This window comes from Hypanus sabinus, chromosome 17, assembly GCF_030144855.1.
Source record: "Hypanus sabinus isolate sHypSab1 chromosome 17, sHypSab1.hap1, whole genome shotgun sequence".
NCBI lineage: Eukaryota > Metazoa > Chordata > Chondrichthyes > Myliobatiformes > Dasyatidae > Hypanus > Hypanus sabinus.
This window is the reverse complement of record NC_082722.1, coordinates 55,487,743-55,506,279: the sequence shown is the minus strand read 5'-3', so window position 1 is coordinate 55,506,279 and position 18,537 is coordinate 55,487,743. Positions and strand designations below refer to the sequence as shown.

The 18,537-nt window shown below is 38.5% G+C and overlaps 1 protein-coding gene and 1 long non-coding RNA gene across 3 annotated transcripts in view; one reads left to right on the top strand and one right to left on the bottom strand.

Moving 5' to 3' along the window:
• The window catches only part of zfhx3b (zinc finger homeobox 3b), a 446,200-nt gene that overhangs the window by 390,848 nt on the left and 36,815 nt on the right, over window positions 1–18,537 (top strand). For both annotated transcript variants that reach the window (XM_059993123.1, XM_059993124.1), the window contains exon 6: window positions 17,298–17,422. In XM_059993123.1, coding sequence (XP_059849106.1) covers window positions 17,298–17,422 — 125 coding nt within the window. The remainder of the gene's footprint in view (window positions 1–17,297; window positions 17,423–18,537) is intronic.
• The window catches only part of LOC132406960 (uncharacterized), a 46,249-nt gene that overhangs the window by 3,586 nt on the left and 24,126 nt on the right, over window positions 1–18,537 (bottom strand). The window lies entirely within an intron of this gene.

Sequence of the window (18,537 nt, the reverse complement as noted above, 5' to 3'; positions counted from 1 at the left end):
GCTCACCAACCTCCAGGCAGAATATGACCCACCTACAACCACTCTTTGCCTTCTGTGGGCAAGCCAGTTCTGGAACCACAAAGCAATGTCCCCTTGAATTCCATGCCTCCTTACTTTCTCACTAAGCCTTGCATGGGGTACCTTATCAAATGCCTTGCTGAAATCCATATACACTACATCCACTGCTCTTCCTTCATCAACGTGTTTAGTCACATCCTCAAGAAATTCAATCAGGCTCGTAAGGCACAGCCTGCTCTTGACAAAGCCATGTTGACTACTTCTAATCATATTATACCTCTCCAAATGTTCATAAATCCTGCCTCTCAGGATCTTCTCCATCAGCTTACCAACCACTGAGGTAAGACTCACTGGTCTATAATTTCCTGGGCTATCTCTACTCCCTTTCTTGAAAAAGGGAACAACATCCACAACCCTCCAATCTTCCGGAAACTCTCCCGTCCCCATTGATGATGCAAAGATCATTGCCAGAGGCTCAGTAATCTCCTCCCTTGCCTCCCACAGTAGCCTGGGGTACATTTCATCCGGTCCCGGCGACTTATCCAACTTGACGCTTTCCAAAAGCTCCAGCACATCCTCTTTCTCAATATCTACATGCTCAAGCTTTTCAGTCTGCTGTGAGTCATCACTACAATCACCAAGATCCATTTCCATAGTGAATACTGAAGTAAAGTATTCATTAAGTATCTCTGCTATTTCCTCCAGTTCCATACACACTTGTCCACTGTCACACTTGATAGGTCCCATTCTTTCATGTCTTATCCTCTTGCTTTTCACATACTTGTAGAATGCCTTGTAACATTTGTTGTTGATAGGAGGACTGAAAAGAGCTTATCATAGTATGTTGGATTGGCTGGTAAAACAGTAGTCTTGTCATAAAATAACTGTGTGTTGGATTGACTGGCAAACAGATAACAGCGAAGCCACCAATGAAATAACATAGATGGCTGGAGAATTACTAAGCATGAAGAAATGAAGATTATTGCCCCATTAAGCTACACCTGGAACCCACCTATGCATGCTTGTAATGTTTGAGAGATGGGTAGATTATACTGGAACTGTATAAGCCATTTTTAGACATTGTATTTCACAAATGTGACATAACCAGGCATAACCTGCATCTCACCACAAAGGTTACAATACTAGTCCCCTTCCAAGTCCATCACACTTGGTACCAGATATTGCAGAGGTGATTGTAATTAACCAAATAGCACAAAATTTCCTGCAGCCATTAAGCATGAGTTGGCTGGGCATTTTATGCTTTAAGCACTTATTTTTGGGGTCTTTGCAATTTTGCCCCTGTAAATTTCTTCAGTACATTATAACATTTGAACTGTGCATTCAATTACATTGCAGCTTCAGTCAGTTCTTACATTTTTAAACAGAGTTTGAAAAGTAGAATATGTGTTTATTTAGTCTCTTTCCAGATGTAAGGACTTCTATACTGCTGTAGCAGCTCTTGGGCATGAAGAAAGGCTAATAAAGAATACTATGCTAAGGTTAAAGCAATCTGTTAGATGGTGTGACTTTTACTGTACAGTTTGGCCTGGTCATATAGTAGCAGGAGAAAAGCTGCCTAATAAATCTTTGCAGAGGGTCAAAGAAACAAGAGGCATAAAAAACAGATTAACATGACAGAGGATATAAATCAATAATGAGAATCTGAACAAGTTTAAAAACACAGGAGAAGAATTCAAAAGTGATTAGTTTTTATTTTCACTTTCTCCTGACCACCCATCTCAATGCTGCTAATGTTGATTTAACTTTTTTCTCATTTAAAACTCTATACAGTAAATCACATTTTAAAATGACTTGTTTGTACAAATAGTGTATATATGATGAGAACTATTTACATTATGTTTTGCGTCCTTAAACCTTTTTGTAAAATTCCTGAGGTTTCTAAAATACTTCAGAATATCTGAGGCAATTCATCTAAAGGTGCATTTTTGTTTATTGGATTTCCTAAAATAAGTTACTTGGAGTTAAAACCTGCATGATGATATGGGCCTATTTGCAAAAACATTTTCATTTTCCACACCTCACTAATTATTAACTAAACTTAATAGATGACCTTCTAACTCATCAGATGTTGTTTTTCTTTACCAAATAGTCTTGTTGATTTTACTGCAGAAATCATTACTCAGTATTTAAAAGATAAGCTCTAATGAACTAAAAAGCAAGTTTCCACGATCACTTATGAACTTGATTTTAACCATTGAACATGAATATATTATACAGAGTCAGAATAAAATTTCCAGCAACTGAATCTAGCATTATCATGTAAGAAATGTTAGTTTAATCATCATTTCTAAAGGAGAAAAGTTTTAATGATAAGCATGAAAGGCAATTCCATTCAGTGAAACAAAACTTACATCTGGTGCAGATTGCCAAAAAATGCAGATTCTGGAATTCTATGCATACTCTCTGTATGACAATTCTAAGAATACATTCAGTAAAGTATATTTAGCTCTCATAATACTGTACTTGGAAACCATTCAAAAATCTGTTCATGTCAAGAAGTTGGAGTTTTCCATGGACTCTGTGTCATGCAAAAGGCCAAAATAAATTGTTTCATATCAGTGGTCATTGGTGGATCACAGAAACTTTTCTCTTTAATATCTTTTTCAAAAATATGGTACTTAATAATTACTAAATTGATTATTACAAAATAATCCAAGCATTTCCTCAAAGCCTCCTTGAAAAATGTACCATCCCCCCCCCCGCCCCCCATTCATGGGAATGCTTGGCCCACCAACATTCAAAGTGAAGAAGGAACTTTCAGGATGGCACTGTCATCCATTCATTCACTGGTCCATTCATTGAGGAGCAGATAGAAGCTTAGCATAAACTACTCATCTCCCAAATCACCCAACCAGCCACCCTGTCAAAGAATTCTGCCCCATTTATGGCAGAGTCTTCACACTGGCTTTCTTAGCCACCTCAGAGTCCACAGGAATTGTGTAAGGGTACTTTTGTCATTGAATAGCAAGATCAGAGCAATGACATTTGATTGCATTACTATCTTCAGATGATAAATAGACCTATTGTTCTTATTACATGATATTTTGCCATTCTTTAAAGAACTCTCCTTGTGCAAGAAATTTATTTGAATTATCCCAACACTTACTGAACCTTGAGATTAGTAGAGTGGGCCTCAGATGGTTTAGGAAGTTTATCCAGTGAATCATTGATAAAAAGAAGCCATAAATGTTTCGCTTCAGAGTCAACCCTCCCTTTGACGTTTCTGGTCTCATTCAGAGCCATTATAAAGAAGTTAAAATTTAGTATTGGCACAATTTTAGAATCAGAATTTTCACTCCTAGCATTTACCAAAAAGCCCTTGAAAGTAGTCCTGATGAGAGTAGGAATGACATGGATTTGTTCTCCTCAGTAAATAGCATGCTAAATCTTTTTGTCAGCGCCCATATCTCAGTAATAGTAATTGAGTGAAGTACCCAATGTATTTTAACCCACTAGGAACTCAAGGTGATATACAGGAAAGGAGAATATTAATGAGAATGTGAAAAATGTAGATTATAACCTGATGTTGCCACTTTGTAAGATAACAATATGATGGGGACAAATTAGCTGCTTGTTTTAATGTGATAAGTTGACTGTTACTTAAATGTGTTAATCCAGATGCTTTTAGGGTTTTTTTGCAGACAGTCATTTGAATAGTCTACTGGTGAACTAAAGATATATAAAGATGCATTAAGAATGCTGACTCTTTTTTAAAGTGGAATAAGATGGTAAATTTATTATTGTCACAAATACCAAGGTGCAATGAAAAACTTTGTTTTGAATCCATCCATTCAACAGTAGCAGAAAAATTGTTACAGTTACAGAGAAAGTGCAGTGCAGGCAGGCAATAAGGTGCAAGGCCTTAACGAAGTAGATTTTCAGCTTAAGTGCCCATCTTTTCATGTAAGGGAACTGACCATTCAGTGGTCTTGTAACAGTGGGATAGAAGCTGTCATTGAGCCTTCTGGTATGTGCTTTCAGGCTTTTGTATTTTCTGCTTGGTGGGAGGAGAAAGAAGGGAGAATACCCATGGTGGGCTTGAATTCTGTTGGCTGCTTTACTGAGGCAACAAGAAGTGTAGTTAGAGTCCATGGTGGGAGGAAGGCACGTATTTGTAATGGGTTGAGCTCTGCCCACAATTCTGCAGCTCCTTGCGGTCTCGGGCAGAGCAGTTGCCCTATTACATCCGGATCGTTTGCCTTCTGTGGTTCATCTATAAAGATTAGTGAGGATTAACAGGGACATTTTGTGGTATCTTAGCTATGGCATCTATGTGGTTGGACCAAGACAAACCATTGGTGATATTCACGGCTAGGAATTTGAAGCTCTCAATGATCTTGACCTCAGAGCTGTTGATGTAAACAGGACCATATGCACTGCCCCTCTTCCTGTCATCAACTACCAGCTAGCATTGAGAGAAAGGCTGGTGTCATGACACCAAGACACTATCATCTCAAGACACAAACTATCTCCTTTCCAAACTCTTAACTCTTCATCATTTGAGATTTGAGCCATTTCGGTGGTGTTGTCCACAAGTTTGTAGATGGAATTAGAACAGAATCTGCTAATGCAATTTGGCAGTAAAGTGGATGACTGAGGATGCAGCCACGTGAGCACCAGTGTTGAGATTAACCACGGCTAGGACGTTGTGTATCCTTACTGATTGTTGGTCAGGAAAATCGTTGGCCTGTTGGTCAGAAAATCAAGGATCCAGTTGCAAAGGGAGGTATTAAGCCTTAGGCCTAGGAGTTTGGAGATCAGTTTGGTTGAAATTACACTATTGAAGGTAGAAATGTAGTCAATTATGGTAAGCTGATGTGTGTCTTTACTATACAAATGTTCCAGAGATGAGTCTAGGGGCCAGGGAGATTGCATCAGCTATGGAACTGTTTTGTTGGCAGGCAGATTGAGGGTGTCAAGGAGACTGAAATACTACTTTTGCTTGAAGAAAAAAGACCTTGCTCATTTTTTCATGCTTTTGATACTCATGGCACAATTGTGTCCAATCTCCACAAGAATTGCCTGAGCCCTAGGATAGTCTATTTATGATATAATGAACCAGTACTGAATTTAACAAATAATCCCATTTTATGAGTAGCAAAATGGTTTTATAAAGCATTCTTGTAATGTTAAAATTTAAATTGCCTTCGCTGAGTATGATATCTCCATGGAATTATTTCTCAGTGAAACTTCGGGGCAAATCTATTACTTGGTTTATATGGCAACAAGCTGATATTGTAAAGAATTATAGTCTTTGTCACAGGGGATACATTCTGTAATTTTACATATTTAACTAAAAATATAATTTTCCTTCTCAATTATTTAAGTGTTTCCAATTAAAGCTATAGTTGAAATCTTATTTAGTAAAAAGTCAGTGAGGGTTCAGGCCAAGCAAAATCATCAGTGGGTTGAAAAAAAATTTAAATCAAACTACAGACCAAAATACTGTACAGGATTTGAGCAAGTGATTGGGATAAAAGTAGAAGGAAAAATATGTTTAAGTATCAGAGGTCCTTTCTGAACCTCCTCTGGTAGGTGTTGCGAAGCACATTATGTAATTTACTGAACAGACCAAAAGTTCACATCCCATATTTAGCATACTTGCATCAATCCAATATACTTTTTAATCATGTCCTCGAACAATGACATAAGGCGGCACCTTTTGATTGAAAAGCTTTCAGGAATATGAGACCAGACTGACCATGTCAGTAGTTTTACCTTCATTCACAGGATTTAGGTGCTGCTGGGAAACGCACAGTTGACCACAAACAGCCCCTCTGATTATAGTTATTAACTGCCTCTTTGTGCTGCTGTGGTCAATAAATGTACTTATCCACTATTATCAGATTAAGTTTTCCAAAATTTTGACCAGGTGATGATAAGTTACAGGTTGATTAATTAGCTACACCAAATTACTCCCAGTGCAGGTGGATGGCAGGGGAATCAGGATGGAGTTGATAGGCACATCACAAAGATGTAAAATAAAGGGATTAAAGTGGAGGACTGGGATTGATGGAATGGTCTGAAAATAGCACAGTCATACTGGACCTCCCTTATAAGAAAATAGGAGAAAATGCAATACATTTACAATATAAGTCAGATTTTGTGTTAATTGTTGTTAAGTGGAGGAATAGTAAGTAATCCTGTGTGTCTTTGCTTTCTTTCTCCATGTGGTAGAGAGTGCAAGTTTCAAAGGTAATGCTGATGAAGTGCTCTCAAAGAAACTTTACCAAGTATGCATTCTACCAGCATACATAGATGATACAACCAGTGTGTCTGATACAAACAGTTCTCCAGAACACCACACGGCCAGTGAATGGGTGAATGGATAGACTAATAGATTGTCTATAAACCAAAAAGACTGGTTTATCCTGGTGGTGTCAAGTGTCAAGCATTCATCTATGCAAGTGGAGAATATTTCATCACACTCTTGACTTTCTACCTTTGGGGAGTCAGGAGGTGAGTCACTCGCTGCAGAACACCGAGCTTCTGACCATTACTTATAGACAGTTATTTATGTGGCTTGTCTAATTCTTTCTTACTTGGTATAAGTCAATTCAAAGAAGAGTTTCCTGCCTGGTTTCATTGACTTAAATTTATTTAAACTCCTTAAATGCTGTACTTGGTCTAATGGTGCATTGACGTCAAGGGTCATTACTCTTAACTCACTTCTTTAAACAAAAGGGCAGTATTTGGACCAGGGCTACAATGAAACTGGGGTTGGGCTATACTTGTTGAACTCAGTGTTAATTATTCATAAGTGTTGCATGATAACACTATTGCTACCACCTTCCATCATTTTTTTTATACAGCGTTGTTTAGAGGGATAGTAATTACTCAGATTGGACCTTCTTTGGTGGACAGGACATCCTTGGGCAACTTTCCACATTGTGTAGCTACATTGAAACAGTTAGGCTAGAGGCACAACTAATTATCTTTGCTATACCCTTTGTCATTGCTGTCTTTTGACATTACATGGAGTGAATCAGATTAGATGAAGGCTGGAACCTGTGATGATATATCCCTCTACACTAAATGAGAAGGGAAGCCAACTCTTCAGCCTTGTCATTTGCACTTATATGCATGTTTTGCTCCCGTTGAAGATGGGACCCAAAACAATACCAGCTCCATCCACCAGTTGCTTGGCAGTAATGTCTGACTATGCAAAGCTCTGGGCCAGTCCTTTCTGGTTAAGAATGCACATAGTCCTTTGTAGTTCCATGAGGTCAATATGCCATTTCTTTAAGATGCCAAGCACCTCAAATTGCAGATAGACAATCTTTACAGGCAGCCATGCCTATTGTGCATGTTTACTGCAAGCAGCAAAGACAAATCTCTCTTCAAGACTTTTACTCCAGATTTATTTAATTAACTGAATTTGAATTTCCGATAATGGGATCTGAGCTCATCATGTCATCAGATCGTTAATCCAAGCATCTGGATTACTTGGCCAGTAGCATAACTGCTGTTATGATGCTGTAATTGAAGTACTTCCATTGTCATTTCTGGGAACAGTTAATTTAGCCTGTATCAAGTTTTGAACTTTAGACTTCTTAAAATTTATTTTTCAAAATCTAGACGTCAGGCAAACATTACCCATTTCTAATTGCCTTTGAGAAGGCAGTGTGGGTCGCTTTCTTGAACTGCTTCAGCCATTCTATTGAGGTACTCCCGTACCACTATTGAGAGAATTCCAGGGCAGATCCAGTGACAGTGAAGATATGGCAGCATATTTGCAGTCAGGGTGGTGCATATCCTACTGGGGAATTTGCAGCTGGTCGCACCTAGCACCTGAAGCCCTTGTCTGTCTTTGTTTTGAGTTGTTAAGTTGTTACGTACTCATGACACATGACAGTGGAGCCCTTGTCACGTGACTGGGGTTGAAGCTGTACTGGACTTGAGGTGATGGTCTTGTGATGGTGGAATGACGTCATTTTCCCGCCAGTAGAGATCATGTGACGGGTTTTTTTTACAGGTTATAAAAGGTAGACCCCACCCTGTGAGGAGGAGCAGTTCGTGGCTGGATTTGCCAGGTTGACTTCATGCCACTGCGTGTTTTAAGTGATGACGCAGTTTAGTTGAAGGATGAAGTTTTTATTTAATGCCTAAAGTTTAAAAGGTCATTGCCAGCAGGTTCTTTACGATTCTGCTAGTTCGAAGAAAATTAGTGGAGAGTGAAGATTGGAAGTTTGGAAGTTAAAGGTCGAGGAGAATCACTTTCTACGGTGAGACTGGGGCGACCTTTGTTTGATCCTTATTTGGAAGGATTTCGTTGACTATCTTTGCGTTAATCCCTAGGTTTAACTAGAAAGGATTGAAGGTAGTGGAGAAGGAAAGGTCAGTGCCTTTAAGCCGTTCTGTTTCGTGAATTCTTCGTGGGAAGTTCGACGTCGGGGATCGAAGCCAAGCGACGTGAAAGAGAATTTAAATCGTCCTATAAAGTCTCTCCTTTTTAAATGGACCGTGAGCATATCGAACTTTTGGCAATACCACTTTAAAGAACTGTTTTTGGCAATGCCACTTTTAAGAATTGTTTTTACAATATCGCTTTAAGAACTGTTTGGGCTGCCGCTCAGCAGCTGTTTCCGGTTACGGTAGTGTTTGTTTACTTTTGGGGGGGTTTGTTTTCGGTGTTTAATAAACGTATTGTTTGTTATAAGAAACCCTTGTCGAACTCATATATTTATTGTTGCCTGAATACGTAACAGAGTATTGTTGAAACTGCACTTCTCCAGTCAAGTGGAGGGTGGGTGTTCAATGTCAATCCTGCTGGGTGATTTGGAAAGGCAGTAAACCACTCACCAAAGCATACCACAGTCTCTGACGTGCTGTTGTAAGCATTGTTCATGTGGTTAGTCCAGGATGCTGGTGTGGGGTGTTAGTCAGGAAGATGACTTAGACTTGTTGCTTTGATGGTTAATGTCTAATGTTTTTGTGGCATAATTATTATTTATAATTTATTACCCTGTCCCTAAACAGTGCCCCCTTGCTGCATGCATACACTGCACTGCTTGCTTGTGAACAGAATTGAACATTGTGTAATCAACAGGCAACATGCCCACATCTGCTCATATAATGGAAGTAAGGTCATTGATGAAGGGCTGGAAGCTGCTTTGGCCTCTGAGATTGCCACAAGAAACTCTTGCAGTGATGTCCGGTGACTCCAACAACCAAAACTTTGATCCATTTTGTGCAAGATGTGACTCCAGTTTTGAGACGATTTCCCCTTGATTTCCATTGACTTAAGGATTCCTAGATGCCAAATTTGACTAAGTGCTTCAGGCTTCTTGTTAGGGGCAGTCACCCCCATCTCTCCTCTGGAATTCAGGTCTCTGGTCTGCATTTGGGTCAAGTCTGTGATCTGGGAGTCGTCATAATACCCAGACTGAGTACTGGTGAGCAGGATGCTGGTAAAAGCTGCTTGACAACACTACTGGCAACACCCTCCATTTCTTTATTGAGCGTAAACTGATTGAATGGTGTTTAACCAGATTGGATTTGTCCTGCTTCAAGAGGATATTTCTCAGAAATTTTCCACATTGTGGTGTAGTTATCAGAAATGTGACTGTACTACAACTGCTTGGCTAGATGTGCAGGTCATTCTAGAATGCAGGTCTTCAGTACCACAGGTATATGTCATGTTATATGTCAATAATTTGGATGGCAAAATTGATGGCTTTGTGGCCAAATTTGCAGATGATACAAAGATAGGTTGAGGGGCAGATAGTATTGAAGAAGCAGGGAATCTGCAGAAGGACTTAGATAGATTTGGAGAATAGATAAAGAAGAGGCAGATGGAATATAGTGTAGGGAAGTGTATGGTTATGCACTTTGGTAGAAAGAAAAAAGGGGTAGAATCTTTTCTAATAGAGATAATTGAAAAATCTGAGATGCAAAGAGACTCCTTATGCAGGATTCCCTACAAGCTAACTTGCAAGTTGAGCCAGTGGTAAGAAAAACAAATGCAACATTAGCATTCATTTCGACAGGACTAGAATATAAGAGCAAGGTTATAATGCTGTGGTTTTATAAGGCATGGTTCACCACACTTGGAGTGTTTTGAGCAGTTTTGTGCTCTTATCTAAGAAAAGATGGTCTGACATTGGAAAGGGTCCAGAGGAGGTTCATGAGAATGAAAGGACTACAAAGTAAGAAGCATTTGATGGCTCTGGACCTGTACTCACTAGAGTTTAGAAGAATGAGGGGGGGGAGATCTCATTCAAACCTATCAAGTTGAAAGGCCTAGACAGAGTGGATGTGGAGAGTATGGTTCCTTTAATGTGTGAGTCCAGGACCAGAGGGCACAGTCTCAAAACAGAGGGACGTCCATTTAGAGAAGAGATGAAGAGGAATTTCGTGAGCCAAAGAGTGGTGAGTCTGTGCAACTCCTTGCTACACGTGGCTGTGAAGGCCAAGTCATTGAGTACATTTAAAGCAGAGGTTGAAAGGTAATGATTAGCCTGGACATCAAAGTTTATGGAGAGAAGGCAGGAGTTATACACTTTGGGAGTAAGAATAGGAAGGCAGATTATTATCTGAATGGTGTAGAGTTAGGTAAGGGAGAAATACAAAGAGATCTAGGAGTCCTTGTTCATCAGTCATTGAAGGTGAATGAGCAAGTGCAGCAGGCAGTGAAGAAGGCTAATGGAATGTTGGCCTTTATTACAAAGGGAATTGAGTACAAGAGCAAGGAAATCCTCTTGCATTTGTACAGAGCCCTGGTGAGACCACACCTGGAGTATTGTGTACAGTTTTGGTCTCCAGGGTTAAGGAAGGACATCCTGGCTGTAGAGGAAGTGCAGCGTAGATTCACGAGGTTAATTCCTGGTATGTCTGGACTGTCTTACACAGAGAGTTTAGAGAGACTGAGCTTGTACACGCTGGAATTAAGGAGATTGAGAGGGGATCTGATTGAAACATATAAGATTATAAGGGATTGGACAAGATAGAGGCAGGAAATATGTTCCAGATGCTGGGAGAGTCCAGTACCAGAGGGCATGGTTTGAGAATAAGGGGTAGATCATTTAGGACAGAGTTAAGGAAAAACTTCTTCTCCCAGAGAGTTGTGGAGGTCTGGAATGCACTGCCTCGGAAGGTAGTGGAGGCCAATTCTCTGGATGCTTTCAAGAAGGTGCTAGATAGGTACCTTATGGATAGGGGAATCAAGGGATATGGGGACAAGGCAGGAACCGGGTATTGATAGTAGATGATAAGCCATGATCTCAAAATGGCGGTGCAGGCTCGAAGGGCCGAATGGTCTACTTCTGCACCTATTGTCTATTGTCTTTTGTCTATAATAGTTTAAAGGAATAATAAATCAGCCATGAAGGAATGGTGGAGCAAACTCAATGGGCCAAATGGCCTAATTCTGCTCTTATGTCCTACAGTTTTATGGATATCATTTGTTTCTGTTTTTGCTCTCAGCCATGTGTTGATGTCAACTGGAGTGATTCACATTGACTGAAGACTGGCTTCTGTGGTGTTGGAGATCTCAGGAGGAAGCTACAATGAATGAGCTATTTAATACTTCTGGCTGAACATAGTCGCAAATGTTTCAGTTTTGCCTTTAGCACTAGATTGTTGGGCCTCTAGTTAAATGGTGACGCCTAGTTTCAGGTTCCCACAAGAGAAAACATCCTTTCCACATCCAGCCTGTCAATGAACTATGAGCCACCTGTTCTTTCATCCACCCAGCTTACTAAAAATGCTAATATATGAACAAAATATTTTCAAGTATCTATTCCTAAATATTCCTATGAGATGGAACAGAACAAAATAAATAGGCTTTGGTCAGTAGAATGAGAAGCTTGCATTCATAGATTTTTGCCTCTGGTACCAACAAAAACCAAGGTTGCTGAAGACTGTTCAAGTTTGTGCTGTACAAACCTTCATATAATGTATGCAGCAGTAGTCATGAAGAATGATTATTATTTTAGACTGTCATTCCTTTAAGGAGTGTAGGATGTAGCCAGCTACTCTATAGAGTGCAACAGTTAATAGATTGCAGAAGCAGTCTATGAAAAAAAACCTTGAATAAACTGTACACTCTTGGTTTGAGTTCCCCATTGAATCCGTTTAGATATTCTCTAGTTGATTTAACAGCCCACAGAACACACACCGTATACTGCAGATGAAGATAGTGAATAATCATGAACACTGAGAACATCTTTTGATTATACGACTACTTTGGTGGGTCAGCTGTATTATTAATTAATAATAGGGGTTAATTATATTATTGAAGGTGAGGGTGAAGAGGAAAATGCTTCAAATGAGGCCATAGGCAAATGTAATAAATTGTTCTTGTTAGCAGAAGTAGGGACAGATATAGGTGACAGAGAGGTTACATTCTTAGAAAACCATTGGTATCGGTATTTTCTTTAGCACAATCCATGTTCCTATTGAGTCCCAGGCAGAGATACTTCCTACAGGATGTTCTTCTCTCATGTTAAGTCATTTTATTGCCAATGATAAAATGACCCATTGCCATTATTTAACAGCTGAAGCCAACATCGGACATAATGGGGTGGAGAATAGACAACATTCTTATGAAAGAAACAACAAACCCCAACAAACAGTTGAGAAAAAGCATGCAGAAGGGATTATAAATGAAACAGGAAGCAGAGGTGGGACTCCTTTCTTGTCTTGATATGGCAGTGGCATGGAGTACAGAACTTCCAGGCTACGAACAATGATGGATGTCTTGTTTAAATGCCCTATGAAAACATCATAAGAAATTAATATAAGAAAACAAAATGTAAACTTACTGAGGCAGTAGAAGGAGCATGAGTCATGCAGGAAGATTCCGTTTAGAAAAAAATATTTGAATGCTGATTAAACAGATGGATAGATTCAGAACCATATCTGAATGAAGATATGAAATCATTACATAGCAAACACTGAGTTATCTACCTCCCAGTGTAAAGATATTAATAAAAAAGTTGTAAATGAGGGTTATGAAGTGTATCCCTTGTAGAACTCTTGGTATAGTTTATATTGGAGGCAGTGGCTAGCAGATTTGTCTATTAATCTGGTATGAACAAAATTATAGATTATTGGTACATTTGGTGTGGAGTTGGAACACAATTTTTAGGCATGGAAGTGGCCTACTAAAGGAAGTGGACAGCTACTTAGTGGTAATTGGTACCCATTTGAAGACAAGCATTTGGGATCATGCATTATCACAGAACATATAGTAGAGGAATTAAGGTCTATCTTTACAAATCAGAGAAATCCTGTTTGAAGTGTATCAGGACACAGGTTAGATCATGAATAAACTCTTCTCTGGCTTCCAGCTGAGTACAGGTATCAATTATAACCGTCATTTTGATGACAAACTCTGCCATCTTCTTCAGAACCTATGTAGCCGGTTGGAAGTCCAAGAAGAGTTTATCCGTCATATACGCTGGGAAACCTTTTTTCTCAGGTTAGATCAGTTTACTTTATGGGTTAGCATGGAATCTAAGAGTAGTTTTTTAATTTCTTAGGGCAGTGAAAAGGTCCCAAGGAAGCAATAAAGATTACAGAAGGTTGCTTGAAACATCAAGTTGCAACACTTAAACTATAGAAGAATGCCACTTTTTACAAGAGTATTTAATCCTAGCAAAATACTAAGAAATTCAATACTCAAAGTAAATAAGTATCATTAATCTCATTGCTAAAGGGAAAGTAAAGGGAAGCAATTAAAACAGAAGAATCACCACAGCAAAACCCACAAGGAAAAGGGTTCAGTCTGTACGATTAAGAGTTCATGCATTGTGCCTCCTGATAGATCTTAGATGATGAGGTGGAATATGGGATATGTTGATATTTATAGGCCTAGGAATGATATTGAGAAAATGAAGAAAAATTCATTAAAGTTTACATTCAAGTCTATTTAGTCCTAATGAACAATACCTGGGAGAAGTCAAGTCAAGTACCTTTTATTGTCATTTTGACCATAACTGCTGGTACAGTACATAGTAAAAATGAGACTATGTTTTTTTCAGGACCATGGTGTTATATGACACAGTACAAAAACTAGACTGAACTACGTAAATAACAACACAGAAAAAAAACTAGACTACAGACCTACCCAGGACTGCATAAAGTGCACAAAACAGTGCAGGCATTACAATAAATAATAAACAAGACAATAGGGCAGTAAGGTGTCAGTCTGGGCTCTGGGTATTGAGGAGTCTGATAGCTTGGGCGAAGAACTGTTACATAGTCTGGTTGTGAGAGCTCGAATGCTTCAGTGCCTTTTCCCAGATGGCAGGAGGGAGAAGAGTTTGTATGAGGGGTACATGGGGTCCTTCATAATGCTGTTTGCTTTGTGGATGCAGCGTGTAGTCTAAATATCTATAATGGCGGGAAGAGAGACCCCGATGATCTTCTCAGCTGACCTCATTATCCGCTGCAGGTCCGAGATGGAGCAATTTCTGAATCAGGCAGTGATGCAGCTCTTCAGGATGCTCTCAGTACAAACCCTGTAGAATGTGATGAGGATGGGGGTGGGAGATGGACTTTCCTCAACCTTCGCAGAAAGTAGAGACGCTGCCGGGCTTTCTTTGCTATGGAGCTGGTGTTGAGGGACCAGGTGACATTCTCTGCCAGGTGAACACCAAGAAATTTGGTGCTCTTGGCGATCTCTACTGAGGAGCCGTCGATGTTCAGTGAGAATAACAAATCTGTGACACCAAATATGTTACTGAAGTGAATCCATCTATCATTTAAATTTGATGACTCTAATTAAATTCATGGTGAGACAATATTGTTGGGTTCAGAATTAGATGATTTTCCAAACAGGGTGAATCTCAATTTTAACATTTGTAAATGCATTATACTTTCTTATTTGTTAGGAAACAGTGCTTCAAATGTAATGTGGGTCTTGAGCAATGATTATTATTGTTAGGTTGCTATGTTGATATAGATTGTGTCCTGTTACTAACTTCTTTCTATAGTGGTTTCTAGTTCAGAAAGAGTCAATTAAGAACTCTTGAAACCACATGTACTGCTTATGTCTCATATATCAGTCAGCTCATTATACTGAGCTCATACACGCATGCTGACTTGTGGCACAACCTTAATAGCACTGAAAAATAGCAAACCAAACGCTAGAAAGAAAGGAATGAATGGACAAGACACACAAAACTTATGTTGAATTTGGGGCTTCACTATACTTAGAATATTGCTTGCAGTTTTGATCAACAAAGAATGAAAATGGAAATAGAGGCAATGGAGGTACAGGAGTTACAAGGAGGGGTTACCTAGAAGGGTGAACAGAGAACAGAGGTTTTTAAAGTTTTAAAAGAGTGGATACAGACAGAACTTTCCAATTGTGTGAAACAGCAAAACTATAGTTCATCAAAATAGGACAGTCATCAAAAAATCCAACCGGGAATTCAAAGGACATTTTATTGTCTAAAATGAATTTGCTTCAACCATTTTAAGAAACTGAGAGGAGGCTGGGCAAGCAAATGAAGGTTATGCTAACAGATAGCAAATAGAACATTAATGCAGGTATGGACTGGTTGGGCTGAATGGCCTGTTTCTGAATCATGTATCTTTTATGGCTCTGTGTAATGACATTAGTAAATTAAATAATTTCCAATTTACTGTTATTTACTGTTATTTTTCAATCAACAACAACTGGACTGAATTCAGGTCCAGCCATTAACTGGAATACTTCCTGTCAGTACAACCCCAGTTCATCACAGCACAATATTTTAGAATATTTATAATAAAATGTTAAATATTTTGTAGTATGTGAAACTAAAGGTCTTGTAATTCATATCAATCAATATGAAGTTACTTTAGTGATGTAGGAATGTAAATAACGTGCATAAGAACTTCTGTCAAATTTCAGCATCTATAAATAAATCAACTTTTAATTTAATTCACAATTATGGAATTTGAGGGCACAAAAGCAGAATTAGTTGAAATGAATAAGCAAACCAGGTTAAGGGATCAGTCAATCACGCAATCATGATGCTGTGTCATATATTTAAGTGAATTTTTCCGAATATGTAGTGTAGGTACATTCCACTGAGAAAGAAAAAAATTCCTCATCTGTGGTATACCAAAGTTAAAATGTGTAGCTTGTAGTAAACCACAGTTATCAGCTTTGAAATTTTAGCTTTTCGATAATTGGATAGAATGCATAAAGATAACTGTGAGCACAGTAAGCATATGTGCTGATGAACAAAGATGGGTGAAAAATAAGTTTTGAAGGGGACGTATTAAATGAAAGCAAAAGGTCAGGTGGGAGTGTGGATAAAAAGTCTCATAAGTTGACAAATTAAGTACATTTTATAAATTTGTTAAATAATGTTTTGAAATTGGAAACAAGAGTTGTAAAAGACAAGTATGCAGATACAGCAATTAATTATGAGAACTAACAGAATGTTGCTGTTCATGGTTAGAGGAATGATTTCAAAATTAGGTCAAGCAGCATCTTAGGGATGGGGGGAGCGGGAAGGAATTATCAATGCTTCAGGTCAAAACCCTGCATCATTAAAAATTCTTTACCTCCACAGATGCTACTTGACCCACTAAGTTCCTCCAGCAGAGAGTTGCTCCAGATTCTAGTATCTACTTTCTTTTGTGTCTCAAAATTAAGCAGGATTTGTTTCAGTTATATAGGTCATTGGTGAAATCATGTCTGGAATTCTGTGTACGTTATACAAAAAGGATGTCAATTCTTTGGAGACATTTCAGAGGTTTACTGGACTAATAACTGGAATTGGCAAAGTGTCATATGAGAAAACATTAGGCAGGCTTTTTGCTTATTTCTGCTAGAGTTTATAAGACTGGAAGGGGATCTATATTTAAATATATAAGTTCCTCAGGATCTAGGTAGAGTGGATGTGGAGCTGTAACCTCTTGTGGAAGAATCTAGAAATAGGGATCACTAAAAATAAAGGGACAAACATCTGAGATAAAAATTTGACAACATTTTCTCTCTGAGGGCCTAGAGTCTTTAGGGCCACACATATCTACATATAATTTCACTGTATAAAATTGCATCTTTTTTATTATTTTCTGGTTTGAATGAAATAAGGTTTATAATCAAAATGAGTTGGGTTATGGCATATTTGGTGAGAGAGTTTAGTATTGTTTGAAAATACCTAAATTGTGTGTTTTTTTAATATGTCCCTTTTTCATATCCTGCGGGCATTGTCTTTATCTCCTCACATCACAAATGCAGGACCTATTTTAATAGAAATATCAATCCAGTTGAGTGGCATGGACCTAAACTTAAACTCTCTCTTTGATTACAGTATCTGTAGGGGACAAAGAACAACTGGATTCAGCCTCCACAAAGCGACCATCACTACCAGAAAGCATGGAATCTCCTCTTTCTTCAAAAAGGCCTCGGCCATCGGAAGAAACGAGCGCAGAACAGGTAAATATCAAGGACCAGGGGGAAATCACAAATTGCATTTGGATCTCAGAATGTTTGAACTTGAGTCACCTTAATTCATTTCTCCATGTATAATTATTATAATTTGCTTTTTTATATACCAGTTTACCTTATTTTTATCTTTATTTTGAAGCACCTCAACACTTTCATCCTTATCTGTGCCAACTGAAAGTTCTACATCTTGCAGTACATTTACTTCACTACCTGCTGTTTAAGAATAGGTAGACAGACAGACATACTTTAATGATCCCAAGGGAAATTGGGTTTTGTTACAGTCACACCAACCAAGAATAGTGTAGAGATATAGCAATATAAAACCATAAATAATTTAATAATAATAATAATAATAATATGAATTATGACAAGTGGAAATAAGTCCAGGAGCAGCCTATTGGCTCAGGGTGTCTGACACTCCAAGGGAGGAGTTGTAAAGTTTGATGGCCACAAGCAGGAATAATTTCCTATGACGCTCAGTGTTACATCTCGGTGGAATGAGTCTCTGGCTGAATGTACTCCTGTGCCTAACCAGTACATTATGGAGTGGATGAGAGACATTGTCCAAGATGGCATGCAACTTGGACAGCAACATATAACTTGTTTGGTTTCTGATGATTGTTTGTGCATTATCCTTCTTAATAAATGTTATTTTTTCTTTGTCTCTGAAGTAAATTTCTTCATGCCCATTGTATCTTTTTTTTTGATCTCTGATGTGATCCAAAGGACGAGCTCATTCTTACAATGCAGAAGCATTTCTTAACAGTTATCAATAAGAAGGCAAAATGCTGAAAGTATGTAATGGCTTTATTGATAACTAAAGGGGGAATGAGAAAAGGTTAATCCACCATACATAAACCATAATCTTGCTTTTCTAAGTTTGGATGGGAGGCTATGGTAGACTCTGTAAATGGAACATTAACCTACTGTCTCTGTAGGATGCAATTGTACTTGCTGTTTACCCTCAGTGTCTTGCAGTTTTATGCTGAGTTTTATTTCTTACACCTTTTCATCTACTAATTCAGTTCTTAGTACTCCTTTGAAAGAGCTCATCATTCTTTTAGTTCCTGTAGTTGTATATTAAGTCCATTGTTATTAATCTT